General features: G+C 40.4%; 2 protein-coding genes and 3 long non-coding RNA genes across 8 annotated transcripts in view; 2 read left to right on the forward strand and 3 right to left on the reverse strand.

Moving 5' to 3' along the window:
• Positions 1 to 7,567: 7,567 nt before the first annotated feature.
• On the reverse strand, positions 7,568 to 9,962 carry LOC147758889 (uncharacterized). The gene is made up of 3 exons (XR_015329626.1): positions 9,450 to 9,962; positions 8,670 to 8,715; positions 7,568 to 7,818 (listed from the first exon to the last, which is right to left on the reverse strand). It is a non-coding gene; the product is annotated as an uncharacterized LOC147758889 (long non-coding RNA).
• A 1,068-nt stretch (positions 9,963 to 11,030) lies between these two features.
• Positions 11,031 to 14,302, forward strand: LOC111251025 (uncharacterized). The gene has a single exon (XM_022807178.2). The coding sequence runs from the start codon at positions 11,363 to 11,365 to the stop codon at positions 12,659 to 12,661; it is 1,299 nt and encodes a 432-aa protein (XP_022662913.1). The 5' UTR covers positions 11,031 to 11,362; the 3' UTR covers positions 12,662 to 14,302.
• Positions 14,303 to 14,725: 423 nt separating this feature from the next.
• LOC147758890 (uncharacterized) lies at positions 14,726 to 15,997 on the reverse strand. The gene is made up of 2 exons (XR_015329623.1): positions 15,344 to 15,997; positions 14,726 to 14,975 (listed from the first exon to the last, which is right to left on the reverse strand). It is a non-coding gene; the product is annotated as an uncharacterized LOC147758890 (long non-coding RNA).
• A 253-nt stretch (positions 15,998 to 16,250) lies between these two features.
• M6 (neuronal membrane glycoprotein M6) overlaps positions 16,251 to 27,455 on the forward strand; it is a 47,826-nt gene continuing 36,621 nt past the window's right edge. Inside the window, exons 1-2 of one of the 4 annotated variants that reach the window (XM_022800924.2) lie at positions 16,251 to 17,109; positions 17,424 to 17,640. The gene's annotated coding sequence lies outside the window, so the exon portion shown is untranslated. The remainder of the gene's footprint in view (positions 17,110 to 17,423; positions 17,641 to 27,455) is intronic. The other 3 variants (XM_022800743.2, XM_022800835.2, XM_086991956.1) reach the window with 3 other exon arrangements.
• LOC111249049 (uncharacterized) overlaps positions 19,550 to 27,455 on the reverse strand; it is a 45,531-nt gene continuing 37,625 nt past the window's right edge. Inside the window, exons 6-7 of the long non-coding RNA XR_002672765.2 lie at positions 25,155 to 26,780; positions 19,550 to 20,786 (exon numbers count right to left, since the gene is read on the reverse strand). This is a non-coding gene — a long non-coding RNA (uncharacterized LOC111249049). The remainder of the gene's footprint in view (positions 20,787 to 25,154; positions 26,781 to 27,455) is intronic.

Consider the following 27,455-nt stretch of genomic DNA (forward strand, 5'->3'; position numbering starts at 1 on the left):
AAATGTTTTTAAAATGTACAAAATGTAAGCATTTACCATGATTCTCAACGAGCGGCTCATAGCAAAACATAATTCGGTACATCGTGGAACATAGCTGCCGGTAAACCAACTATTGCGCCTTCCCAAGTAACATGCGATGATAAACAACTTTTTCCTGCGTAGCCGATAAGAGGCGACAAGCCTTTGCAGCCTTTAAGTTGTTTTCTCATAATCAATACACATAAATTTATCTTGGAGTTTAGCATTGGGTAGCTGAAATGCTTTAACAGACTCGATTTCGAGGGATTAACATCTTTCAGAGCTTAGAGAAAACGGACTGATCCTGATTTTCCAGATCTACACACGTTATTGTCAGCTACATCTTCCGCTCAACGTCAACCTTCTCGCTCGCTCGCTTTCTATATCGACAGCAGAAACTACTTAGTAAACACATTCAACTGGATTTTTAGAGTATACTTTAGCTTCCGTATTTCTAATTATTTTCTTTTTAATTTCTCTTTGTGTAGATTTAATTATTCTATTCCCATATCTTTCAATATTTTGTGTGTTTTAAACTGTCTGTGATTTTGTCATACAGACGGAGAAGAAAAAAATAGACCGAAGCCTTTGTAGGTAAACAAAGCTCATGTGCAATACGACGTTTGATAAAATAGTACCAGACAGAACTGATAATTAATTAATTTAACTGATAAATACGCTTTCTATAATTATTATCAAATGAAACAAGCTAGCGGTTAATTGTATAGATAAGCTTTCAGGGGGTAAAGATTTGTTTTACGTTACGCTCTTTCGTTATCTATAGGCTACTCTATCGTACTTATTTTTTATTTGGGTCAAAACTTGCCCAGCCCACTTACACCATTTACAATTCCTCTAAGTAATTTTACTCTATCGTACTGTACTGATTGTAGCCATCACGTTTCAATAAATGTTTTGCCGCCATTTTTGCCTTTTCGCCATCGACATAAATAAGTTAGAGTTACTTAGAGTTCGTAACATGAAACGGTACATAGAAAACTAGCATAAAAAACGTATATGTCTAAATATGATTGAGGCAACAGAAGTCGCGATCGTTGAAAGTGTGTGATTGCATGCCTTTGCCTTTAGCGAAAAAGATCCAGTATTTTCTAAATTTATTACCCACAACCCAGATTTCAGCCGTCTGCGCAGGCCTACTTCAGGTGTTCGAGCAGTAGATGCAAGATGCTTGGCGTTTTCGAGCCATGAACAATAAGTATAGTTTCATACTTTCGCTCTGCTGCCTTTCAAATGCGCCGTAACTTGTCCGCTCAAGTATGTTGATCTATTTAGGCTGAACGAACCCCCTACCGAACCTATAAACCTATATAGTTTCACTAAATTAGCAATGTGCCTGCCACGTTACAAATCAGTACGCATCCGTAGAAAAAGCAGAAGCAGATTTTTAGCGGCTGGTGATGCAGCGAAAGTATGTTAGAAATAGCCCCATTGGCTCTCATAGCTCACGATAAAACCATCTGTTTCGTTCTAGTTCCAGGACAAACTGATATTCCAAGTCACTGGACGAAAAAGAGATTCCATAGGTACCATTCAAGTATCCGTTACGTTATTTTAAACATTGTTGTTTTTAACCTTTTTTAGGCTTTCAAGCTTTACCTTATGACTGCTCAAAGTAAACGATCTGAAGATAAAGGAAGCTTAAGCGATTTAGTAACATAGTATTGAAATCGCCCAAGTAGAGTGCTACAGTAGTAGTACATGGTCGATGCTGCATCTGAAACTCAGACTGCCCCAGAATAGACAAAGATTTAAAGGATAAGGCCGTTGAGAAAGCATCATTATAGCATTGTATCGTAATACGTACGAATATGATAACGTTAAAAGTCATTCATTATAATAATAATAAGCACCATCATTATCCAACGAATTAGGCCGATTTTACCCCTATCCTATTTCTAAGCGGAAACTATACTTACCTAGCACAGATGATGATATGTTTTTTTAATTACTTACCTTTCTAAGTCAGTGTACGATAATAGACACACTTAAGGACACTCCAGCTTTCCGGCATCGACTGTGGTATTTGCAGGTGAGTCTGATCCACAAGAGTTCGTCTAAAACATCTAAATGAACAAAGTTATATATATATATATATATATATATACATATATATATGAATTAGAGTGACGGTGTTTCAAACCAGCTTAATCATTACACTTCTACGATATGATAAAAAATCTCAGCTTTTTAAAACGTGTCCACCAGCATATTATTTTGTCACGTCATCAGTCATATATGTTATGTTAAGAATCAAAGCTTCTGCAATCTATCCTGTCCTACTTAAATCAGGCATGATTCCAACGGCCCTAAATTTTATCACCAAATGAGCTAAATAATTAAATAATATTAATGATAATGTTTCATTTAATTGAAGTCAACAGCAATCATTTTTCGTTTAAGAATTTAGAAAATAATCTCATCTAGTCAATGCAATTGCAGATTCATATAATATAGATTATTTAATAAACATTAAATAAATATTTAATAATAAAATAATTTATATATATATAATACAGATTATATATATAAATTATTTTTGTGCTTACATAGTAACGTATAACTGTATCATTTTAATACCGTGTCGAATACTTCCAGGCATTTACCAGGAACGAAACAGACGGGAACTATTTCAACAAAAATATAAGCAATATTCTTCATGGGTGCGCTTCGATCTTGCACCCAAAGAAGACTTTTTTGCAAAATGGTTTGTGGCTGTCACTTCAGGGTTTCGTTCTGGCGTCCCCAATATACGTGCCATCGCTATCCCATAAGGCAGACCACAGCCGACCGTATGCTTACCGTTAAATATATAAATAAATGTATAAATACAACCCACTATAGTTTCCTGAAGTTGAGGTGACGCTTTCATTCGGATTTCGCCTAGTTACTGGTCAGAAATGCCGATCCATTCATTCGGGTGTTGTCTTCTTGTTAACTGGATTAGCATATAATCAAGGTCATAGTTTACTTCACATGGCTGTATTGTCAACCAAGCTGAGTATATATGATAGTGGTTTAATTATGCCGTAATGCTTTTTAAATATCCTCAGCCCAACACATTCTGTACTGTATGTCGTTGTCTGTGATTAACGGACATCACACATTATTGGCCTTCTCCGTTCAAACGTGAACCTCTTCAACGCTCGATATTTTTTTCTGTTAGAAATAGAAAAGGTCCTTTTCAGGTGCTTGCATCGACAAGCAGGTTCACTATAAGGCTCACTTTCATTCTACTAAAAAACTTGCTATCTATGTTTCGCCGCTGTGTTTCAGGCTTACTGCGGCGGTCGCACAAATATAGAAGCTAAATGTGATTGGTTAATATGTATATTCATTTACTCAAAATGGCCAAACCTATTTTTTTTTCCAACATTAGCTAAAGGGTGGATCTGTCTGTTTAAATACTGTATCTGACGTGTACAACGCCCAATTCTGCGACATAGTTTATACAGGGAGGAAACAAACCGTTGTTCCAAGCACGTGACGAGTGTACACAAAACTATATAATATACATATTTGATCATAACTTTAAAAACATCCAGAAAATGTAAATGCATACAAAGAGTAATGAACTACGAAAACTATAATCGTAACTATTTAATAGTCCGTATTTTCGTCTTTCATTTTGCCGAAAATTCGTGGAAGGGCAACCACGTCGTGCCGCGATGATCAGTATCTATAAATAGGCGTAATAAATAGCGACCTGTCTATTAATATACTAATAAAACGTGTCTACTAATGACGTCCTACGCAGTCCGAGCTTATATACTACTGAGTAAAAAGAACCCCTTGTTTTACTGCCAGTCAGAGTTTTCATACTCGTAAGAAAATACCACGATTGTTTTGTTTCGGTCGTTAGTCAGGCAGAGTGTTTCCAGCTGTTGTTGTGTGTGTGTTACGATGAATATCTAAGTTATTCATTTGTACTAAATACATATACGTGTATATATACACTGTGACGGAGTGAATGTGTTGCTTTTCTGACCGAACACACGCCTTTTAGACTTTACCTAAATAGATGCGGTAAAAACCGTGACATCTTACAGAAAAGGAGAAATATGCCACTCAGAAATTTGGATTCTAATGTTATGCACATAAAGGTGCGCTTACAAATGAACTATAGGAATGTCTCATACTAACTTCGTGTCGCTACCTATCAGCCTCGGTCACGGTCTTTTTCACGCACATGTAAATGGGTCTCTGCGAAAAGCAAGCCTATGCGACCCTTCCGATCCATACCATTCGCTGTATGGCTAACACGCTTTGTGGAACTGACCGTCATTTAGCATAAAATGTTTCAGTTATTAGCTAGGCATTGTAATCCCGCGTTGGAACGAGGCGTTTGTCGGTTCCCCAAAACTCCCAGTGGTCGATCATATTGTGCAATGTGGGGTTTTATAGCTTCCATATCGAATTTAAGATTCAGAAAGAAATTAGCAGATTGCTTACTTATGAACTGAAATAAAATTGGCCCTTGCTAGCTGCGATTTATTCCTATTTTTAGTAATGAGGAGCTTCTCGCTAGATTTTAATAGTGTTTTTCAGACTTACTTCCAATAAATTAAGTACAAATTACTGTTTGTAATGATATTGTGTGTATGAAGGTCTTTTTATTGAACACACTGGTATCAGGCTAACACTCTCCTTTATCGCGCATCCAGTATAGTACATTTGCACAGTATATTTAATTTGATTTGAATTTTGCACCATCTACGTAAATATACCTGCTCTATGACCTGTCGCTTCATGTCCTGGCTAAAACACTAACGGATTTCAGTAGCGGCCTAAAGAAAAAGCCTTGCTCTGGCTGGGTGGATGCACATTCGGAACCTTCAATAAGTAACCCAGCTCTCTCTCTCTATTTATATATATAGATATATATGAACTCGACTCAGATAATTGGGTAAGTCCGTAGGAGAACAGCTTGTCCCTATTATCTTCGTTTTTTTCTTCACTGCTGTATTGTTTCTTGATTATCTATCTATCTATCTATCTATATAATCTATAATAAGGTAACACATATATCTATTAGAGCTTTTACGGTTATCTGAATATACATACAGCCAATGACATTTATATAATTGCATTGTAGAATAGATGGATTTACTATTTAACGTCGTGACGAGGTGATCCCTGGATAATAACAACATATTGGCAATGCTTGAAATTCGAAGTGGTTCTACTATTACGTTTAAATCGCTCTAAATAACAAACATAATTTAGCATGAAGAATTGGTCCTATAATGTGATTATAGTTGTACTCTACTATTTGCCTTTTCTAGGCCAGGCGTTCTGCCCACTGACTGGGTTATAGCGTGCAGAAGGACAGCTAAGTATTGCTAGCACCAAAACTGCAATTGTGCCTTCTTTCAGCACTTGAGACACTATTGGCCTGAACGGACACAAATAGTTGTGATTAACTGATTTGTTGTTCAGCAGGTTCGGCCTTTTGTACACACTGCTTGATTCTTTTACCAATGCCCACTTAATACCCTAATGGTGTATATAATCTAAAGCTCTTTCTTTGCGCTATAAACTTAATACTGTCAGCTTAAACTGGACAATTCCAACATTTGGTAAGATAAGAAATTGTGTAAAACTTTAAAAAACCTGTGACAACATATGAAATCTTTTTTTCTCAAAAAAATGTTTACAAAAAAAATTTGTTCTTATCATATTTTTCAACTACATGCGATGACTGCCATTTCAGTGGCTAGTGTATGCTGTTATCGCCCATACTATTGAGTGGCACCGTTTTCCCTGTGTTCCCTTATGAAAATACGTCTCAGTTCCAACTCAATGGCTGTACTGAACAGAAGCAGACGTTTCGAATATCTACGTAATATTATAACTTCTTACGGCAAAATAGAAACTTGAACTATGGAATTTTCCCGTACTGTAGGCTGAAGGTTGCAATTTTATAGCAGTATTAGCGTGACTATATATATAGACCTAACAAAATATAGGACATACAAATCGACAGTCACTTTTAACTGATAACGATAGTGTGAAAGCTGCATCTCTAAAGTGCGATTGCTATGTTGCTTTTATCTCTTTATGATTTACATTAGGTGATTCTAGCACCCGAGCCCCGCTTAGAAAAAATACATAATTATTGAACTGGCTCGGCAAATGACGTGTACAATTCGGTAGGGGAGCACATTAAAGGCAAATGTGTATATGTGTTTGTTATATTAACGTAAGAATACAGACGTAACGTTACAATAACATAAAATATTGCCATACTACCATATGGCAATATTGTATCCCTTTTAGTTGACTCCATAATTCTAAAAATTCACTATTATCCGTACTTACAATAGACCAAACGCATCAGCTAGATAGGCTGTTTTTTTTTGTTTTCTACTGTAAGTTAAAGCTGTATTTGTTTAGAATGTTTATCGAGATCGGTAGTGCGAAGGCAGGACCAGTTGAAGTAGTCTGAAGAAGAAGCAGGCATCGAGTCTCTCCTACATCTGCAATTCTGACCGGAACGTAACCGTTGCGCTTGTCATGAATGAGCCATCTTGAGAGCAGATATTCTTCGCGACATTTGACTTTGGTTTTCACTGTCGATGCAGTGCGTCTCTCAATAGTTCAACGTTTACTTAGAGCCAGTTCTTCGAACATCGACCCATGGTATGGTTTGTTGAAGGTTATACGGCTAAAATAAAGATCGATCGAATACAACGGTCAATCTAGAGGTTACTCCATTATTGATGATCTGTAGGGTCTAAATACACCATGTAGCACAGTTGTGTCATACTTTCGTCGCTTCGTTGAACGCGATGACAGAGTCGTGCTATTTTGCGTTTCATCAAAAATTCACTTACTCGGATTAATACAAACTCATAACGGGATACACTCCATATTCCCGGACATGATAGATTTCCAACCGTTGTTCCCCCGAGCGTTTAACATAGTTAGAAAAAGTAAGCATAATGACCGAGGGAAGTTTCACTTGAATCTGTTTCAGTTCATTGAACATGTATATTCCTAACTTCAGCATTATCGTAAATGTGATTTGTTAGAAAAGATTTCTCAACTAAAGTAGTAATTCGGCTTTTGTACAATGTAATACACAACAGAAAAACCAAGAATTTTTTTCCTATCATCATCATCATCATATACGTAATTAGATCTCTTACGCGTTAGGATGCAAATCTAAGACCTAAGGACACACCGTCAAATTTCATTAGTAGTAAACACGGCTTGTCTCTTACCCCCTAGCTGACCACATTTGCCTTCACGGCGACCTTTCCACTCCCAATAAAAATATAGAAACGCACCATTATACTCTATTCAACGCTTCTTGAACAGTGTTCAACGACTAACATAGATGTTATCTTTTTAAAATGAAGCAGATAAAAACCATATTGCAACAAACAACTTTCTCAGTCCTATAAAGGGTTATGTCCGGACTCAGGGAGTATCATTTATCGAATGAACGATGTTTGTTCTTTGGGCGAATAATGATGTTCCTGAAAATACTCAATAATATCATAGTTAGTTTAAAATTGATGTCCTTTATTTTACACCAGTGCTCTCGGCGTTTAATTTATTATTACTCAGTAATGAAAATAGCTTTTACATTAGACAAAGTCGGCGTTTTCGGCACAGAAAAGTTGATAAGGTGACAGGCTTGTGAATGGTATATCGGAGAGCTCCACACACATCGTATTCATCCGTCAAGCTTCTCGGAAAAAGCTGATGAACACCATAGGCAGCGAATTAAAATACCCAGAAGCTTAGTGGAGCTCTTCAACGAAACATCTTTCTCTGCAATCGTGATGCGAAAATTCAATTCAATTCAATTCAATTCAGCTAACTCTTTGCCTGAAGCTTTTGAATGAACCCAACGTATTCTTTTAGTTAAAAGGCCTCCGACGCTGTACAGAGTATCCGGCAGAATCTTGACAACTCTGCTTCTATGACTAAAACGTGTAACTGTAGTTTCATTTTCGTTTTTTTATCTTGAGACTACTTTTACGTCTGTTTTGTATATCTTATTTCATAGAAGTGGTGGAAGCTATAATATCAAATATGTCAGAGCAGTATTAAGGTAACATGGACGAAAAGTCTTCCCTTCTCACGCAACCTGTTTAGCAGTCTTTCAGGAAACGGTGAACCGATTCTACTAGATGATCACGAAACGGCTGATGATTAAAGGTTCTGAGAGCACCTAAAACATTGCTTTTTAAAGTTCAAAGGCCTCACGCAATATTGACCTCGTTGTTCGACCTTATTTGTCCCCACTTCGTACTAAATGTACCTAACCTTATCTCGTCAGCACAAAGTCTTGTTCGAGCGGCCTGTCTGAGCGGGGTCAGGTAATCCATGCGCAAAATACCTAGTCTGTATCGCCTTTTTGCCTCTGAGGGGAAAGCGTTAGTAAGGATCACGTGAGAGATATAAGCATTATTCGAATTATCTATCTGAGCAAATCTGGCATTTTTCCAGAAATGTCAATGCAAATTGTGCGGCCATTTGGAGACATTAAGTTGGCTTGTTTGCAAAGTACGTTTAACGCATTTTCAGGTAGTATTTATATCAAGAATCAACGGTGACATATCTTCTTGATCAGGGAAGAGGCTCCGAAATATATACTGATCGTTCGTTTTACAACTCACTTCGTAGTACTTCCCAGTTGTAGGTTGCCAAGATGTCCTGAAACGACTGCAAGAGGTTTCGGCAATTAAACTTTTGGAACCTACCTCATCATGAAACATCGACAGAAGTATGAAGTAACTGTTTACGTTTTGTGGCTTGGAATGGCACCAAGCTAGAGCATAGGCCCGCAGATTGCTTCCTTAATAAGCCGGCCTCGTGTTTAGGGGCATTGAAATACGCGGTTAATTCAAAAATGTCGAACTTCTACTTTAATCTGCTACAACCTCTACTCAAGCCCCATGGCAGTTTCTTATCACCTTTATTACGTTGTTTTTAGAAAATCGATAGAATGGTATAAAAATGAGCACTTAATCCTCCAGAAGGCATATGTTGTGGTAAGAAATAAATGGTCACTTGAGCAAGCTAAATGCATAGGCCTTTTTAGGTCCTTTTAAAGTGCACAATCTTGTGTCACTCAGTTTCTTAGTACTTTATGTCGCGTTTCATTTTTCAGTGTTTGCGACAAATAAATGAACGCAGTCTGCGTTGATGCAACCAATCCCGCCCGGTTTTCAGCAGTTATATCTGTGCCAATTATTGATCAACTTAATTCTAACTTGATATTTTTATATAAGTAACTCTAGTTTTGTTTACGACAGTGGCAGTGCTTTGCCAAGGCTTTCTTTCGTGAAACTAACCATCGGTCTTTTTACATTTCTGAACCATACTCTAAACCAACACAGCGTTCAGTTTCTACTTCCCCGGTTGCGCATACTCTTAAATGACATTGCGTTGCCTACCCGATTCTAGATCCGACGCTATGTGCGCATCCACGTCTCGCCGTCAATGGGACTCTCGCGTCCTGCCGCTAGCCTGGCCCATGAATCTGCGTAGGCAGCGCACGGTATCAGTATCTACGGCAACATGCTTCGTCGTGGTTAGTTTCGTCCGGCTTAGTCTATTTCAACGTTCTTTCGCCCGTTGTTTCTTCTTGTATGGTTCGTCCTGAGAAGCGACAAGATGCAGTTAAACTTCTCTAGGTGGTTGCTTCGATGTTTGCGTTGTCTGCGGCATTTCTGCTCTTTCGGCTAGAAGGGGATAAACCCCCTACCCGTCGGCGTCTGGCCGCTGTCTGCCTGAAAAGGAGAGGAATGAGGGTTCGGTGCGGTGAACAAGCGAGCAACAATATGCAAACGCATGGGTCTGGTCATGCTAGATTGGGTTAGGTTAGACTGAGGCAGAGGCTGTTGTTGGTTACTAAGTTTGGCGCTGCTGACTGGGATACCTCACTCGTGGTTGTAGTAAATCGAAAAGTAAGGATCAACGATAGAACAGACTGGAACGAAGCCATCTCTACCGACTATCCGACAACGACCGGGGAACGGAGAGGTGGGGGTACAGAAACGACTGTCAGTATACAGAAAGATAGATGGTACAGAAGTGGACTGCTTGAGCAGCGGCAATAGTCTACTAGACCGGCTGTTATTAGAAGCAAATGGTGTGGGTCGCGGATAAGGCGAATTGTGAGAACGTGTCTACGGCTAACGTGAGGAAAGTTACGGGGATAACCAGGGTTGATGCCCGACGGTGGTTCTTGTAGACAACCCGGATCGTAGGCTCAGGAAACGGAGGAACCAGTCAGGGGAGAACAGCTGTTTTAGCGTACGACGGTCGATAGGCAAGGCGTTGTCAAAATGATGGTGAGGATATTGACAGCAAATGGTAATCAGCCAGTTGTCTGCAAAAGCCAAGGATTGAGAGGTATTCTTACCCAGAAGACTCGACCTTTCATATGGTCCATGGTCGATAATTCCCTTATATTGTTTTCTTTTACCTAGCTTTTATAGACACCTTTGATTACACAAAACCTTTAACTTTAAATCCTACGATAGCGCTTAGCGAAAGGGTGTACTACACAAAAAATTTTGGCATATATTGCACTAACTGTAAGTTGACTTAGACTGGTTTCTAGAATAAAGTGTGCTTGGGACTGGGAGTGTTAAACTCGCGTCTACCTTAATATAGAGCTCTGCTTATATTGCTTAGTTTACATACGCTTCGGAGATTTTATGCATTCATCGGACACAATGGAAACAATATTCTAATACAATTCACTAAAAAATACATGCATTTGTATATGTGGAATTGATCAGAGTTTTTATAGAAAATGTTTATGTCCAATTTACATAACGCAGTCGTCGCCGAACCGACGGATCGCGGGTGGCTGCGGTGACGAACCCTTGAGGCACCTCTCGGCTGTCTAGCCAGACTGCCTGCCAGACAGATAGACGAGACCTCGACCAGACGGATCAGCAGGACCCCTCGCCACTGCTGCTGGTAGGCAGAGATCAGATTGCTACGGCTAGGTTGCTCTTCTGTCCCGCTGTTCACTGTGTGAGTGGTGCCCAGTGAGTAAGGCAGCGAAGCGGACAGTCCAGTCCAGTTTGTCGGGGATTTCAGCCTCGTCTGCTGTGGCGCGGACTCAGCTTCAAGAGCGTCGGGATGCAAGCCAGCACTTCGCAGGCCAGCATCCCCTGGACATTACAATAATGTGAGGCCAACTAGTCAAACCCCACGAAGTACGTGTTTTATCTTACGTGTTATGGAAAAGCACGTGCAAAACAGCGTGAGTGTACCTCTAGTGGTGAAGTGACGACTTGGCCAACAGCAAGAAATAGATTGGCCAAAAAGCAAAACAAAAAAAAATAGAAATATGCTTTTTGTAATCGGAATCCTTTTGGTGGTTGCTGCCTGTTCGGCGTCTCCGGCTGGACATGCGGCAGCCGTCATTGCCACCTCAGTAACGGAGACCTTTTCATCTATCAATTCGGACACGAGTACGTTACCATCTTTGAAGTCCATTAAGACGTACCGTGCCGGACGTGAATCGACTTCCTCTCTAGTACGACCATTTCCTTTTCTGCAAGTGGTACGCTTCTCCAATGATGAATGTACGGCTGAGACTGGATTTGCGGGAACTTGCTACACCGAATCCGAATGTTTGGAGTTGAAAGGTATGCCTCGTGAAGAGTGCGCTGATGGGTACGGTAGATGCTGTCGCATGACATATACGTGCCGAGAAACGATGCATCACAATGTGTCGTACTTCGTGCCGCCCACCTTCCCCAGTGGTGAAGATAAAGCCAACGTGTGTCCCCTGAAAATTGCCTTCGATCCAGATATTTGTCAAATTAGGCTCGACCTTATTAAATTTGACATTCTTGGGCCGCGTGAAGGCGACTGTATCGACGATATGTTTGTAGTGACGGGAGGCAACGCTAACCACAGGCTTCCAGTTATCTGTGGTGAAAATACTGGACAACATATGTATATCAATGTGGACACAATGCAGAGTCCAGTAGAACTGCAAATGATCACCGGAATCGAGAACTACGTTCGGGACTGGCGTATTAAAGTAACCATGATTCCATGTGCTTCACAGCATCGCGCTCCACTAGGTTGTCTGCAGTACCAAACCGGAATCACCGGACACGTTCGCAGCTTCAACTTCAATCAACGGAACGAGACCCGACTAGGTTATCTCAACGGGGCTGACTACGCCATCTGCTTCCGACGGGAACGTGATATGTGCTCCGTCACGTACTCGGTGCGTACAGAGCCAGACGATGTCGAATTGACGCCAGATTCCAACGATACAACACCGTATGGAGCACCTGAAGCAACTTTGAAGGCAGTCCGTGAACCGAGCATGAAGGTGCCAGCGTTCGGCATTGCTACGTCGGACGGCAAAACATTGGACTTTCAGGCGGTGGCAAACGTTGGCGCATCCAAATGCACTGGGGATTACCTCGCCATACCTGGTTTAGACCGCTTCTGCGGGGGCGCCTTCAATCAAGCCTCGGGGAGCCGCGAAAGCCAATCCATTACAGTGAAGAACGCCGGACCGCTGATGATTTTGTTCAAATCGGACAAAGCATTTAATGGACGGGGATTTAACATCAATTTTCAACAGGGACCATGCACACCACTGCTTACTCAAACCTTCTTCTAGCATTCGGCCAGGGCTCCAGAAAGCGTCGAGCAGAAGAGGGTAGCATCTGACGGTGCCACCTCTTCAATGAGAGGGAGCCCAGTTCCATTCTCTCTAGCAAGCTTTTTCGGGCCCTACGTCAAGGCAGAGTTTCGTAACTTAGAAGAAGACTCACTAGTGAACGCAACAGCATTTGCTCAGAGCGATGCCGAGCTAACACCTTTCAAAGAAGATCACGGCTCAGGATTTGAATAACTGACCCGTGAAACGAGTAAAAAAAACTAGAATTTCTTCCGCTATAGTATAACCCCTTTGTTTTGTCTTATTGTCTCTATTAGCCGTATACGTTAGAGGAGGTACGTCGCCGGCTGAATGCATATGCGTTTGTCGTTATAGCGTTTCCACTCAACTAACACTGAGATTGGAGCGCTATGCAATGCAGGGAAACAGTCACAGTGACCACTATGTATTGAAGTGTTTTCTAGGGCATAAATTTAAATTGTTATTGAAAATCTGGAGCTCTACACGCCCAAACTGTACTCGTATCTTCAGCCTGCGAGCCTCGCCTCATCCCCATATGCCACAATATAATGATTAACTAGTACGCAAACATAGTACCATTACGTGTATATGAAACAATTTCCGCCAGTTATCAACCTTATATCGAATCTTGCGTAAACTTAAGGAATCCTGTGAACATCTGTAAATCCTAGATCGTCAGTCTATTGTATATTTGTTCATAATAGTGTACAATGCATTAGGCTGTGTATAAGTGCTCCATTGGTTCGTAAAAATGACAATCGATAATAACAAACTGATGACGGTGACAATTAGAATGGATTCATTTGTACTTTTTGCTCATTGATCACCATTGTTTTTAGGTGGCGTAAAGTTCTTGCGTCAGGTTTCATGAAATACACCTTTTGTACTTACTGTTAACCGTTGAATCAACACTGCCATTATTATTATTACCGATTATCCATTTTTAATAGTTGCACCATTATGCTATTATGAGTCTATGTATATGATGATAACGTCATAACTATGGATCGACTATGACACAACAAATGTGCCGCGCCATTAGGTAGACCCAGTGATGATCTCAGCTTGCCTGATCTCAAACGCAGATGAAGATACCCCGAGTGAGTGCAGTACCTTGTCTTCAGGAGTCCGACCACAATGGCGACCGGACAAGAACTACTAGCGCGAAAACTTATCCGCCTCTTCTTGCATGTGAAGAAGACGATACAGTTATAATCATATTATTTCATGTTTAGCTGCTAGCTTTTGCACAGTTTGGAACCGACTCATGTTCTGCACGATAATGACATGTCTAATGACGATACTTCTCGTGAGAGAGTGACGAATAATCGGCTCATGAGCAAATCGTAAAGTCGATAGCCCGCATACTTGGAATTTGGTAAAAAAAAAAAAGTTGAAATTGTCCATGGATTTATCACGTTTTGAACGTAAAAATTATATTGGACAGGGAAAAACAAAAATTATTAAAGCAATATAAACTCTCATGATATAGTCACGGCTATCAGTTTGCTAACGTATTTACGAGTAAGGAAGACGCAATGATAATTGGCATAACAGTCGTAGATAAAAATTTACCTAATATTACAACCTGAATTTCAATCAATAAAACATTGGCAATCATTCGCTGTGTTCTTGTACTTTCAGCTAGGTAGAATCAAAATGAACGAAGATGAAGTTCTAATAAGCTTTTTCGTTTATGCAAATTTACCCATGTCCTCAGCGAAGTCGTCACATTCACGCTTACCTGTTAGGTTTGTTGCTCAGCTACTGCTGATAGAATAGGTTTTTAATAGTTATGGTGCAGTTGAAGGTTTTTCTTCTTGAATTTCTCTTTTTAAGCAATTTGAAATAAAATAGGGCCAACAGGCCTAAAATTTGCAGAATACCGAACGCTTCTTATTCTAAGTAGACGGCTCGATACGATTGAGACCCATCATTCATGTTCCACCTTTCATTGATTAGATAAAATCATATGTATTTAGCATTTCTATAGTCTATCTGTGGACTACAATTTCGATGTAGAACGGAAAAACATCAGTTCGCTTTTTGGTATTGTAAGATTTACTACAACTAGGCTTAGTTTTATTATGTACACCCAATGCTCGTGATAGCTGTCTTCGCACAGGTTGCCTTCACGTTGTCCTAGTCTAGAGAGCGAAATTAATTCAAGTTGTTGGCTTATAGCTTCATATAGAACAGTTATTATCGTTTAATAAAACGTATTCTCGACTGGCACTCCATCTTCAGCTGCATTTTGAACAAGGATAGTAAGATCTGTCAGCACAAATTTCGCCTGAAAAGAGTTTCCATCATTGCACAACGAGAGTTTCAAACATCCAAAAAGGTAAGTTACAATGGTTATGAACTTTTACTGTAATGTTCCGTATAAGCCGCTCTAAGATGTCAACGTGAGGAGAACATGTTGAATACTTTGAAGATATTTGAAAACTGAAGAAAAATGAAAAGAATTAGATATAGCAAAGGTTAGCTCTTTGAAATCTTTAAAAAGGTTTACATAACGAACCTTTAGATGGCTTTTGACTGGTATCCTAATGCTGAGAAGTTTTAGTAGGAAAATAAAATTGTTATTAATTTTGTTGGTATTTGTATTTCTGAATATTTATAGTATCTGACTTGGTCCATTCGTGGTGAAATACTTACTAGTTTTTTCGTGCGCCGTTTAATTACCGGGACAAATATTTATGTGCGAGTTGTGGAACGCTTTGTAAGCTAGGCCAGGAAATGCCTTGGATAACCTGCACACGTTACGGAGCTCAAACAGCACTCTATCCCGGGATCCAGCTAACTGTGTGCCTCAAGAATAAATAACAAGAGCCCCTGAGGTTTTAAAAACAGTGCTCTAAATACCAGAAAGTTTTGAGATAAGTACCTAATAAGTATTACATTATATACTGTAAAAACCATAGGCTGTTTTTACTTTACCAGGTTCTTCCAGAAAGAAACGGCAAGTACAGGCTACTTTGCTCTATATGAGCGACTCAGGTACTAAATACTATGGCTAAGGGAACAAAGCTACAGTTGTTTGAGTCTCGCTGTATTTGGTCGAAAGGTAAACATTTTTCCTTGGCCGCACTCTACTTCGCTTCAGACCAACATGCCTGAACTTGCATATGACTTGTCAAATGTTTCTGCTTCACTAGTAGATGCTTTGCCTTCTCAATCTGCCGAGAAAGTCCGCCAATCTTAGGAGTCCACTTGATTTTGACGTCCGTTCAAATTTGGCGCGCGTTACCCTCCACTGCCAACCCGTCAATAGGCGGCGCTTCGACACGTCAGGGGCCGTGACCATTAGTGCCGAGCATCGACCGCCGCCCTACCCTACACTTTGAACGTTACAGAAAAACTTTCCGCTGCTGCTTCTTTCTATAGCTGTAGTGGCAGTAGCTTGCCAACCTCATCGTGCCCTTCCTAGCGAAACCAAGGGGAAAGAAAGAAAGCGAATCGAGGGCGTTTTTCGTTGTCTTCGTCGTCGTCATCGTCGCGGGACATCATCAACAAAACGTTGGCGCTGTGCTATTACTGGCGCAGCGGCGCTTTTCGTTGGTCGGCGGTCCTCGGTTCTCGGTTGGTCTCGATCGCTACTCATTTACCGTTCATCCACAAGCATTCGCCTTAGCGTAGAGTGAACTGTGCCGTACTAGCTCCCCTTCGATGGTAAGAGCAACAGTAGCGGCATCACCTGTGCGTCTATGCAGCTGCTGTTTTCATTGCTAGAGCCGCCGCCACTGCCGCCACCGGCTCCCCGATCGCTCTTATCGTTGTTGTGTGTTACGTTACGTTGTGAGTCGTCCGTGCGGCCACATTGTGTTGAGCGCTGTGTCGCATTCGGGGCTGGTTTGTTCGTTGTCACTGGACTATAGCTGCTAATGCTTTGTGCCAAGGTGGAGTGGATCTGCGTGGCGTAAAATCGCATTGAATCGAATCAGCACCAGAAGCGGTAACGATCGTAGTGGTATAGTTGCCTGCTAGTACTCTTTCTGTATGACGTCGCCCATCGTTGTCGTTGGTGCTCCTGCTGAAGCTGGTGTCACTATTATTGCTCAACTCTAGTGAGGCGGCTGTTAGGGTGCTGGCCGCTCCTTCGTCTGGACGAATCACACTAGTGAATGCTACCGGTTGATGCCGAAAATCCGCTTTGCTCCATATCCGTGCTCTTGGTTTATCCTGTTAAAACTGGTGTTGTTCCAAACACACAACGAATTCAACAAGGATCTATCGCGCTGTACGGGAACATTTGGGTGTTGCCTTTTACTACCTTCGTTTGTTTGCTCTCGTTACGACTGTTAGGCAACTTGACTCGAACACTCGCTCGCACCGGATACGCACCACGATGTCAACAAGGGCGTGAGCTCTATAGATTGTCAAATTTCGTCACGACTCAACAGGTGTGCGTCAACTCTACATAGGTACAGTTATTATTTTTCATTATTACTCTTTTGGTTAGTCGTGTTGAAGCTGATAGAAATATTGGGGTATCGCTGCCGTGCGTGAAACTTGTATTGTTTTCCAATGACAATTCAAATTACTACGAAGGGTACTGTTGCGGTTAGACGATGTTGAGTTCGTTTGTAGTATTGAAGTTGCTAACGAGATGTTGTTCACAAAGCATTGCTCGAATATGTGGACGTACCTTTCGATTCTGCTTGTCATTGATGGCGCGGTATTTCTTATGCTTATGACAGCATAAATTCGGCATACGTTATTGTGTACTGTATTGCAGCAATTTCGAGTGTTTGGATTGACGAATCTTCATCAGAATGCTCCAGATGTTCTCCCAATCCAACCTTTCGTGTCCCGTCGTTGAGTAAGAGACACTTTACGTATGATGGGATTCATAGAATCTACAAAGGCGGAAAATATAACGAAGACCCTCAGAGGATGTGAGAACGGAGGACGTTGATGGTTGACCAGTTGAATGTACCACTTCAAGGAAAAAAGTGCGTTTAGTATCAAGCCTGCTGATACAGATAGCTTTCGGCCGCACCATCGCTTTTAGACAGCCGCTTCCTTATCATATATCTTTTGGTCGCACCCGTATATTCATGTTTGTAAGATGTTCCACGCACTCTGCAATAGAGCTCAATATCCAGATCACTGCAAGTGATACGTATAGGTAGTGTAAACAGGGTTAAATGATGCTCGGCTGCTCTGCCCAGCCCAGTCCAGTCCTGCCCAGCTCAGTCCAGCCCAGCGGCGCAACGCTGGCCAGCATTGTTGCTAAATGCATTTCCAAAATACCCTAAGCGGCAGATTATTCCCTAAGGCGGTTTTCTGTGTTCTGTTTAATCAAGCCACATACTACATATCAAGTTTTCATTCATAGATACATTATTTTATTGTTCATATATGAAGTATCCGAACCATTTCAGCTAAGTCTACAGTGTACTAACTACTGTTCAAGTGTTATAGTATCCTTTTGATTTGATTTGCGTTGTGAAGGATAGAAATTTCATAGTTAATCGGGTTAGACAGGCGTAATACTCTGGGCATTACTCGCACGACCCATTCTATAAAAAAATAGAATACTTTGCAAGTGTTATCAATCAACTGCTATAAATAGTAAAATATAACGAGGGTATTATTTCTTATTTGTGTGAGCCTCTTCAGGGTTCGCCAAATGCTCGCTAGTCGCTGCTCTTAACCGGTTCAGACTTAGCGCACACAAACATTTTCTTTCATATACACGCGCGTCGACTTTATTTGGAGAATTTACCGAGTTTTCTAACTTCGGATGGTCGTTGCAATACGTTGATACGATGACTTTCACTCCGTCTCACGATTCGGTCAGATGCGACTGGGAAGTAAAAGTGTAAATAGAGGCTGGCCACGAGCGAAACTTCCTAGGGACGGAAAAATCTTCGGAAAAAAATCAGAAACGTTCGACGCACAAGCAGAGAAATGCTTTGACAGAAAGGAAATCACCTAACAATAACCTAAGTAACATAAATTGCATTCAAATAGTTAAAATTTAATCTTATTGCATTTTTCTATGGGACAATAACCTGCTTCAATTGCCAGCTTTCGATTGCGCAATGATAAATTAACGTTGAAAATAAAGGAGTGAGTTGTCTGTTAAAAGTAATTGTAGTACAGCATTGTGATCTTTGACGATTTGGAAATCCATAGCAAACCGACCTAATTACGTCCCGGCCACATATATATATATATATATATATATATGCATATAGCCATTTTTAGTAACCAAAGGAGGTTTTTACTTATACATAAAAATTCTAGTTCTACAATATGAACTACACAAATGTCCGTCGTTGAACAATCGTTGGATACACAGAAAACGTCGTACATATTTCGATATTGTTTAACTTGGCGGAATGAAGTAGTTTCGGAAATATATCTGAAGTTTTTTTCCTTCATTTTTTTGATAACAGATTAGCATATGGCCGGAAAATGCAGAAGTTATCTGGGGCGGCACGTTTAAGATATTAAGCGGGTGCGTCTGACTCGCGCGAGTTGTTACGTTCGATTTCTGGGTTCAGCAAAGCGTAATAGGAGCATACGATCTATGTATACTTTTGTAAGAAAAAAAATCGCGTTAGAAAGGTTCTTATATGGCCTATTCAAAAATCCACTTTAAGAATTTGCGAAGGCCAAGTGTATAAACAGTAACAGTTTTTACCTACAAAACATAACTAGTATAGATTATGAGAAAATGATAAATTTAGCGCATTGCGCACTAACCGAGAAAGTTCATCTGTTCGAGAAAGATATTCACTGTTTTAATAAATTTTAATCTGACCCAAACAAAACAGCATTTTCCAAACAAAATTTAAGCGAGCAATAATTTTTTATTTTTACTTTGAAACTTTTTACCTTTTTACTTTGAAACAATAATAAAACGTACTAGAATTCGGAGTTTTATCATTATTTGCTAAATATCTATACATTGATTGTCTATGTCATAATGACATCTAGGCAGAATTTATATTATTTAGTAGGCATAATACCTACTAAATAATATAAATTAAAGATCATGGCTATTGGTCATTGAAAACAACTTGTTCGAAACCGAATCCCCAGATTATTCATCTAAAACGTAGAACTTTTCTACTCGAAATAATTTTTTGCACAGATCTATATCCAAAGCATTTGGAGTGCATGTTATTATGTTATTTTTATTATATGAGGTTCTGCGGTAGTGTAGCTTGGCTGCATACACGGATACCTTACATATCCTGATATGTGCCGAGATACCGAGCCGGTATTCGGCTTTGGCTCACTTAACGGCAATTATAATAAAAATTTACATAATTAGAGAGGCAAACATGTGTTTGAATTAGTCTTTTTTTTTGAACTTTATCTGCGCATTTACCATTTCACTCGTGCCTTTTATCTTTTTTTATCTAATTGAAATTCATAATTAGCTTATGTCAACGAAATGTCACGATAACTCCTCTTCACTTGTTCGTCCTGACATACGTTTGATTACCCTCTTGCCGTTCCATGTTTTTAGTGAACAACTGTGCTTGTGTCTTCCAGGGGGCATCAGCCCCATCACCGACTGAGAAGACCCGTTGCAGTTTAGCCATTTGTATCCTACAGTGTATCCTATACACACGTAAGGACGCAGTCCTAACACTTGAGTGGTCACATATGTCTGTTGTCTTTAGCTTTATGGCTCGAAACAAACACGTTTCATAGATGCCACAGGTAGCAATACCTATTCGAGAATATATGTACTGTCAATGGTAATGTTGCCAAATAGTTACCAAGATATTCATTTTTAGCTGAACCTTGGTGCCTTTTTTTCTGTACATTTGCGTATCCGTTCGATGATTTTGCTACTTTGTAATTAAAAATGTCTCCTTAGACGCATTCGAACAAGTTTTACATGCTGTCAATCTGATTTTTGCTAATAATTGACACGGTTTCTGAAATTCGTTCAAACACTCACTAGATTTATTCGTGGTTTCATTGAAAACTTACCAGGTCATCGTAGACTTGCCTCTATCGCTGGAGTCTTTAATGTGAAGCCCATGAGTGTTTGTGACCTTAACGAGGCTGTCGTAGGGGTAGAGTCTCCGTATGTCGGCAGTTAAGCGTACGTCACAGGTTCTTCGGCCATCTTGGAAACAAAAGGAGCGCCCATATTATTAACACATCAAGGTCAAACGTGATCAGTGTTACGTCAAGTTCCTCCTATTGCATTTATTTTATTAAAGGGTCAAAAATTGTCTAAGGCCGGATTCAAATGTGGACCTTTCACATATCTTTTTCATAAGCCATCATTTTACCACCAGCAATCACCATAGTATCATATTAGTGAGCTGATATGTTTTTAGCCAAAGTAATAATGTAAGATTAGTAATCATTATCTCGTGTACTAATTAGCCAATCTATTGTTTGTAAGGCGGTACCAACTTGCGAAACTGTATGTTTTGAGATTTATGTCCGATATTGCCCTTCGGCACTCCATCAGACGGCTGACTCCCAGCACGAAACAAGATGTGTTTATGACTCTGCGTGTCTGTCTCAACATTTTCTGTCACTTTGTTACAACAAAGCTTTCCAACAACAACAATAGAAGTCACCTTCTACCTATTGCTTCATTGTCGTCTAGCAAATTTCGAGCAGTTGGTGTTGTCGTCGCGCGTTTTAGCCCATCCGACTGCCGTCTTTTTAATACATTCTGTCCGCTATTCCATCGGTCTGGATGATTTTATTATTATGATTATGGCATGAATCAGTTAAATCGTTTGCTCAGAAGCGGGGTGCGATTTAAAAAGGAACAGGACTGAGAATTTTTTTCTACATCTCGCTAATCGTCCTATTACTTATAATGACAATGATCTTGCTGCTGCTAGCTGTCACGGACTTTACCATAGTATTGTGCATTTCTCCGCATTTCTTCAGAGACTAACCCATAAAAACATGTATACATCGTATTTAACGAGCTAGTTTATGCCGTTCCTGCGGAAATAGCAGCTAAGGTCGAATAATGAACGCACTTTTCTGGTCTCTTTTAAACGGTCAGTTGTTGATGATCAACCGTTCTATAGTAGTTTTGTTCGTTCATTAAATCCCGTTGTGTTGGATGCGTACGTTGCTGTGTGACTGACCTCTGCCAAGATACTCATGCTTTTCTCTATTGCTGCTAGTACCAGTACTACCATAGTGAAATCATAACCCCATGCTCGATGCTGATTACGGGGGTATCGGTTGTTACGATTCTGGTATAATAGACACCAGGATTCAAATGATTCGTATCGACTAGGCGCATTAAACACAACTGGTACTTACGCAACAGTAATAATACTGATTATATTTACAGCGTCTAGGCTTTGGTCGACCTCCAACTACAGTGATTTGTCCGTTTCTGTTGCCGTCAGTGTCGCCTGCTTCTCGTAGTTCTGGCGTTGCCGTTTTCTGCTGGCGGTGCGAGTTCCGCTGCTTATGCTCAGCAGCCTGTCGTTTAAAAATTCCCTGCGTCTGTTTGTTCATACGTCAATCGGTCGGTCGGTCGATCCGACGGGAGCAATGCCCTTACGCTATCACCTCTTTCCCTGTTATCTCTGTAGGGTCTGCTGCAAACCCAGCCAATCCATCGTGCGAAGAAGGCTATTTATTGGGAATAGCACATTAAGTCCCCTCTCTGGGCTGATCACGGTGTTTCAACCGCGTGACATTTTCTCATTCCAGCATTGGGCTCCTCGTTGGCGTGGTATTCTATATTAGCATGGTATAGCCAGCCTACAAGCTGGCTAAAATAATACATGGCCATAATTACTGCTCGATGATAGCACGGAAATAGTAATGTAATTTTGGTGGTGCGTAATTATGATCGAGCGTGAGCTTCTCTGCTGATTCTGCGATCAATACTTGTTTTAGCGCGGTCACTACATACTAGGCTTTTAAGTTTTACTGACGTTGATACGTTGTAACTCTGATTACGTAGGCAGAATAGTGTTATAGGACCTACAGTGAGATACACTGTCAGTGGTAAGCATGAGAAATACCTGATTCGAAGCGGCTGGTTGCGCCGCTCCCACTTCTGCTAGACTTTTCATCTGGTAATTGATCGTTATCGAATTTGTAGTATCGATTACGTCATGACGATGCTAATGGAAATTAAAGCTTTTTTTTATTTGAGTGTCATCGATTCGTGGTACAGCCCCTCACATTTAATCTATTACGAATTATAATTAAGCTGCGTAGGTGAATATCGTAGAAACTGTATGGTAATGTTACTCTGTATTTTTGCACAGCTTAACTGCCTGTCAAATGATCTGAAATGAAACTTTTATCTAAATCAATTGTAGAAAACGGTTGCACATTGGTGTGTGTATATACGCTGCTCCCCGATAGAAGTACGCCATCTGATACCACGGAAGACTTTGCATTCATATAGCCTAGAGGAAATTTATCACAATATCAACGCAGTAATTCTGATAGTACTAACTGCCGTTGCATTTACTCTGGATGTATAATCTGATGGCTCATATTGACGGAAGGGGATTGATCCCCGTGGACAGTCTATTGGGACGATATTTGGCGATCTGAAATAACCCTCAATATCGGCACATACAATCCCGATCCGCACTACTGATATTCAAGGCTTGCAACTGGCACTCGAACTGGTCACTGATCACTTCATCAAACCGTCGGAAAATAAAGGAGAAGTGCAAACGTACCCATGCTCATCAGCTGGGAGACTCTCATGAGCTGCTAGAACAATGAACGTTACATCAACTAACCTATCATTCGAAACCTGGCAAATTTGGAAATGGCGATGAAGCGAACATGTACTACTATCTGATGAAGATCATATGAGCACATCTGTAGAAATATTCAATTAAGCTTTATTTAAAATTCAACCGAATTTCACTAATCCATCTGTTAGATGCTCACAGACTCCGATTTATGCCTGTTGCAATCCATTACTGACGATAAAATTAAGCGAACGTTGAATCGATAAGGTAACTAGCAAAACAACTCCGAATACATAGAAGTTATATAGACATTATCAAAGCAACTAAACGTAGAAAAAATACGCGGGGCATCAAACGATCGTTATATGGCCGTATGGTTAATGGGTCTGCGTCATCTTGTCTTCGCGTTCTGTTGTACAGCGACTGTTCAAAAGTTCAGCTCTAAGTAGAGTTTGCAGACTATTTCTCAAGTCAACCCTTTTGATCCTCGATTTAACATCATCAGATGGGCACAACCCTAATACTTAAAACGCTGGAACAACTGGCAAAGCATCTCAGTGACACATGGGAAATTTGTCATTCGACAATTCTTCCACAAAGACAAGTGTTCGTTAACATGAAGCTTTAGCTCGTCGATCAACACGTATCAAATACGTCTGCAGATCTTGGTTCGGGATAACGGTCCACTGTCGCCGGTATATTCGTACTATGGATCGGTATTGTCTTGTCTCCGCGCTTTGTCATGTATTTATCACCCAAACGTAAAAATTTTATGTACGATTGTGTCAACTGTTCGTACAGGCTGAAGCTGTCCCTGATGAGCAACGATGTTACTGTCATTTTTGACTATGTCTCTACTAGCGTGTTTCACTACCAAATACGTGAAAAACTACGGTTCGATAAAAATAGTTACGTATAAACGTCATTGTGTTGTAATTAGCACTAGCACCGGCGACAGTTACGGCAATGATCGCAGCAGCAATTGGAGAAGAAGTAATTAGAAATCACCAGGGTGGTCCTTTAAGTTTTATCCTGGGGACACAGATATGGGTCCTGGACACAGCTGCCGTAGTTTCTGACCATGGTATCCGTTGCAGGTCATGGTTGAATCTTTATTAGGTGCCATCCAGCAGGGCACGAGTGGTTAGAGCGATATGTTAAATCCAGTATGCGAGAGTATCCACGAGAGGGGTATTGCTTATACGTTCATTCAGACTGATTCTTAATCTTATCCGGATGTGAGTAACAAGGCAACCTAAGGTTTCCCCCCAAGGTTTCCCATAGATATCAGATTATGAGCGCAACCTGGTTCCAGGCAATCATACAGGACGTAACTTTTACTAAAAGTACGTCACCGTTTTTACTTGGCAGTACCCGTGAGCGATTCATGAGTGAATTTCGAATCATCATCCAAATCCAGTCTATGTGTATATGCCAAAAGATTCTTAAGCGTTAAACGCCGGGCCAATAAAACCGTCACACAATACATGTAATTTCTACAGGTCAACTCTAAGCTTGTGGAGCAATTTTTAATTAAAAACATTTCTCCTCAGTTATTTCGTACTGGATGGAGTCATCGTACTGGATGATTTGTAAAGCCGATACAAGCATGTATTGAATTTCTCTACGAAAAGGTCAATTAATGGCTTGTGAATACCAGCTAATTATCTTTTGTACGGGAAAAATTCAGCTAGATAATAGGTTGGCTTCCAGTAACGAAGACAACGCTGCCAAGCTATAAAGCTTCAAATAAACTATATATAAGTAAATCTTGTTCTACTCACTGAAAAGTTGATGTTTATCGTCTGGACTCCCATGGTCCGTGATATTTTCCGTTCTCATGAGGTTTCATATTTACGCCGAAGACAAGTGAGACGACAAAAAATCCAAAACGACGAACGAGAAATAACTAACGTTGTGACGCCAAACTAATCATCGACCTATCGGAAAAAGCAGCCGAACTGATCCTTCTTTGTGTAGTTTCATTTGCCGTTGACGGCATTAGGGTCCTAGACGCCAAAGACAAGAACACTCGCCACTCATTGTTAAGACTAGTTCACTTTCCAAAGCAAAAACGTTTCAATGCAGGCAGGCAGGCAGGCAGGCAGACAGCAATATGCTTAATTTCTCCAACAACCGTATGGAAAACAACAATAGTACATGAAAAAATTTCATCAAAACAGGCAAGCATTTATTTTACGAAAATTATAATCAGTATATTATTGCCAATTCATAATGACTGCCGTATGAATAATATGATGATTTGCGTGTTAAATTACTTTTGAATAGTTTCAACTTTTTCCGCTAGCTTGCAATCGTATAGCGCGTTACCGGAAGTCATGGCCTATGTCGCGTAGCAAAACCGGAATGGTGTATTCTTCTATGTTCCATTCCTTTGTCAAGGTTTCGTTCCATCTTCCTTTTACTCCTGATCACTGATCAAGTGTCTGACAATACGAAGTAACACAATGGTCGGCTGAGGCTGACATCGACTCCACCTCAGCCATAGCACTCATTGAGCAACATCTCGCAAGTTAATGTTTTGTCCGTTTATCGGATCCGACCACGAATGAGGCATCAAAATGCAATAGAACATGAACATATCTTTACAGTAGCTCCAAGTGCTTTGAGTCCCACTAAAGTTGTCAACTCTCGAAAATCGTTCTTCGTCTTCGTTTGAGAAGAATACTTCGTTATTGTATTTCTTTGAGGAAATCCAGTCAACTTTGATTATGTATAATCTAATTCTCTGGTCTTTTTCATCTATTCGCTTCCGACGTCATGCATGGAACTAGTCGCTGCTTTAATTAAGTGCAGGGCTCAGACTACCTTCTTTAGAACTTCACTCTTTCACATTGGCGTGTCAGTGTGCTTTGCTTCTTCGTTCTAGCGTGGGTGCCCCACAGCCCACCAAAGCCGAGCAGTCGGAGAACGACAAGCTAACTCGTCAGTGATGGCAATAATAATAATAATGACGAAAGGGGATAGAGCGTCTTAATGTAGAACCGGGAGATAGTATTAGTACTAGGCACAATAAAGGGGTCGTACCCCGCGTACATAACGCGGACCCTACGCAGGCTCTCGCAGACGCCTTACCTAGAGCAGTAGTAACACCGTGTAGAACTCTACATATGTCTATAATATAATTGTATCAGGCTTCGCTATGCGTTGTTAACCTTCTATAAGGTTTAGCGGTGAAAAGCGGGCGTCGAACCAACTAACTGTAGGAGCTACCTTTGTCTGCTGCTGCCGCCGCCCAAGCCAACAACCCAACTGGGTTGGGTCTCCACGTTTCAATTACGGCGGTAGTCGTCATTGTTGTCGCAGTTCACATCCATCGTGCGACTGATGTGGCGGGTGACCAAGCGAGCGAGTCGGACGCTTCTGCATTACGGTAGCCAACTGGTAGCCTGATAGGGCAGAGAAAGAAAAAAAATAGAGCCTTTCTTGTTGTTATGTTAGGCTGTTTACTATAATTATGATTGCTCTTTTAGTTAGACTCAATTAGCCTGAGTTACAGTTGCCTTTCCGTTATACGATATATATATATATAGATAGCCAACGTTGATTGGTGGCTACTCGAGCCTGTATCCATAGTTACGACTAAGATGGCATAGCTCAATAAAGAATAACTTCAACATGAATTTGAGCATTAATTAAAATACAACTACAAAAGAGGCCACGTTCTTCTTCTTCTTACGTTCTTCACGGTAAATTGCACAATCTAGATGGCTATAAGGATAAAAATTCTTTGTTTCTGTGGTTTGTATTAATAACGTTAACAATTAGGACACGAAATATGAAATATATGTCAAATACAGGATTCTCATCTAATAGCCAAACAAGTACATCATTCTATATGTAGCTAATGTTATAAATAAGGCTAAAGAAACAAAGCAATAGCTATTTTTGACTATAGCACCTCCAACTTTCCCAACTCATATAATAGTAAAATCTGAAGATCATCGCGCCAAACGGGGTCGCGGCGTTCCGGCCAAGATGTGTCATTTGTTATTAGGGTTCCAGTGTTCTTTTATTATACATGATGAAATAAATATATAAGCTATATGAATAACTGGAGTGCG

Source organism: Varroa destructor, unplaced genomic scaffold (genome assembly GCF_002443255.2).
Source record: "Varroa destructor unplaced genomic scaffold, Vdes_3.0 BEIS01000001.1, whole genome shotgun sequence".
Classification (NCBI taxonomy): domain Eukaryota; kingdom Metazoa; phylum Arthropoda; class Arachnida; order Mesostigmata; family Varroidae; genus Varroa; species Varroa destructor.

Bases quoted from the DNA above. Each gene is read 5' to 3' on its own strand.
- LOC111251025 (XM_022807178.2), top strand. From the start codon at position 11,363: ATGCTTTTTGTAATCGGAATCCTTTTGGTGGTTGCTGCCTGTTCGGCG.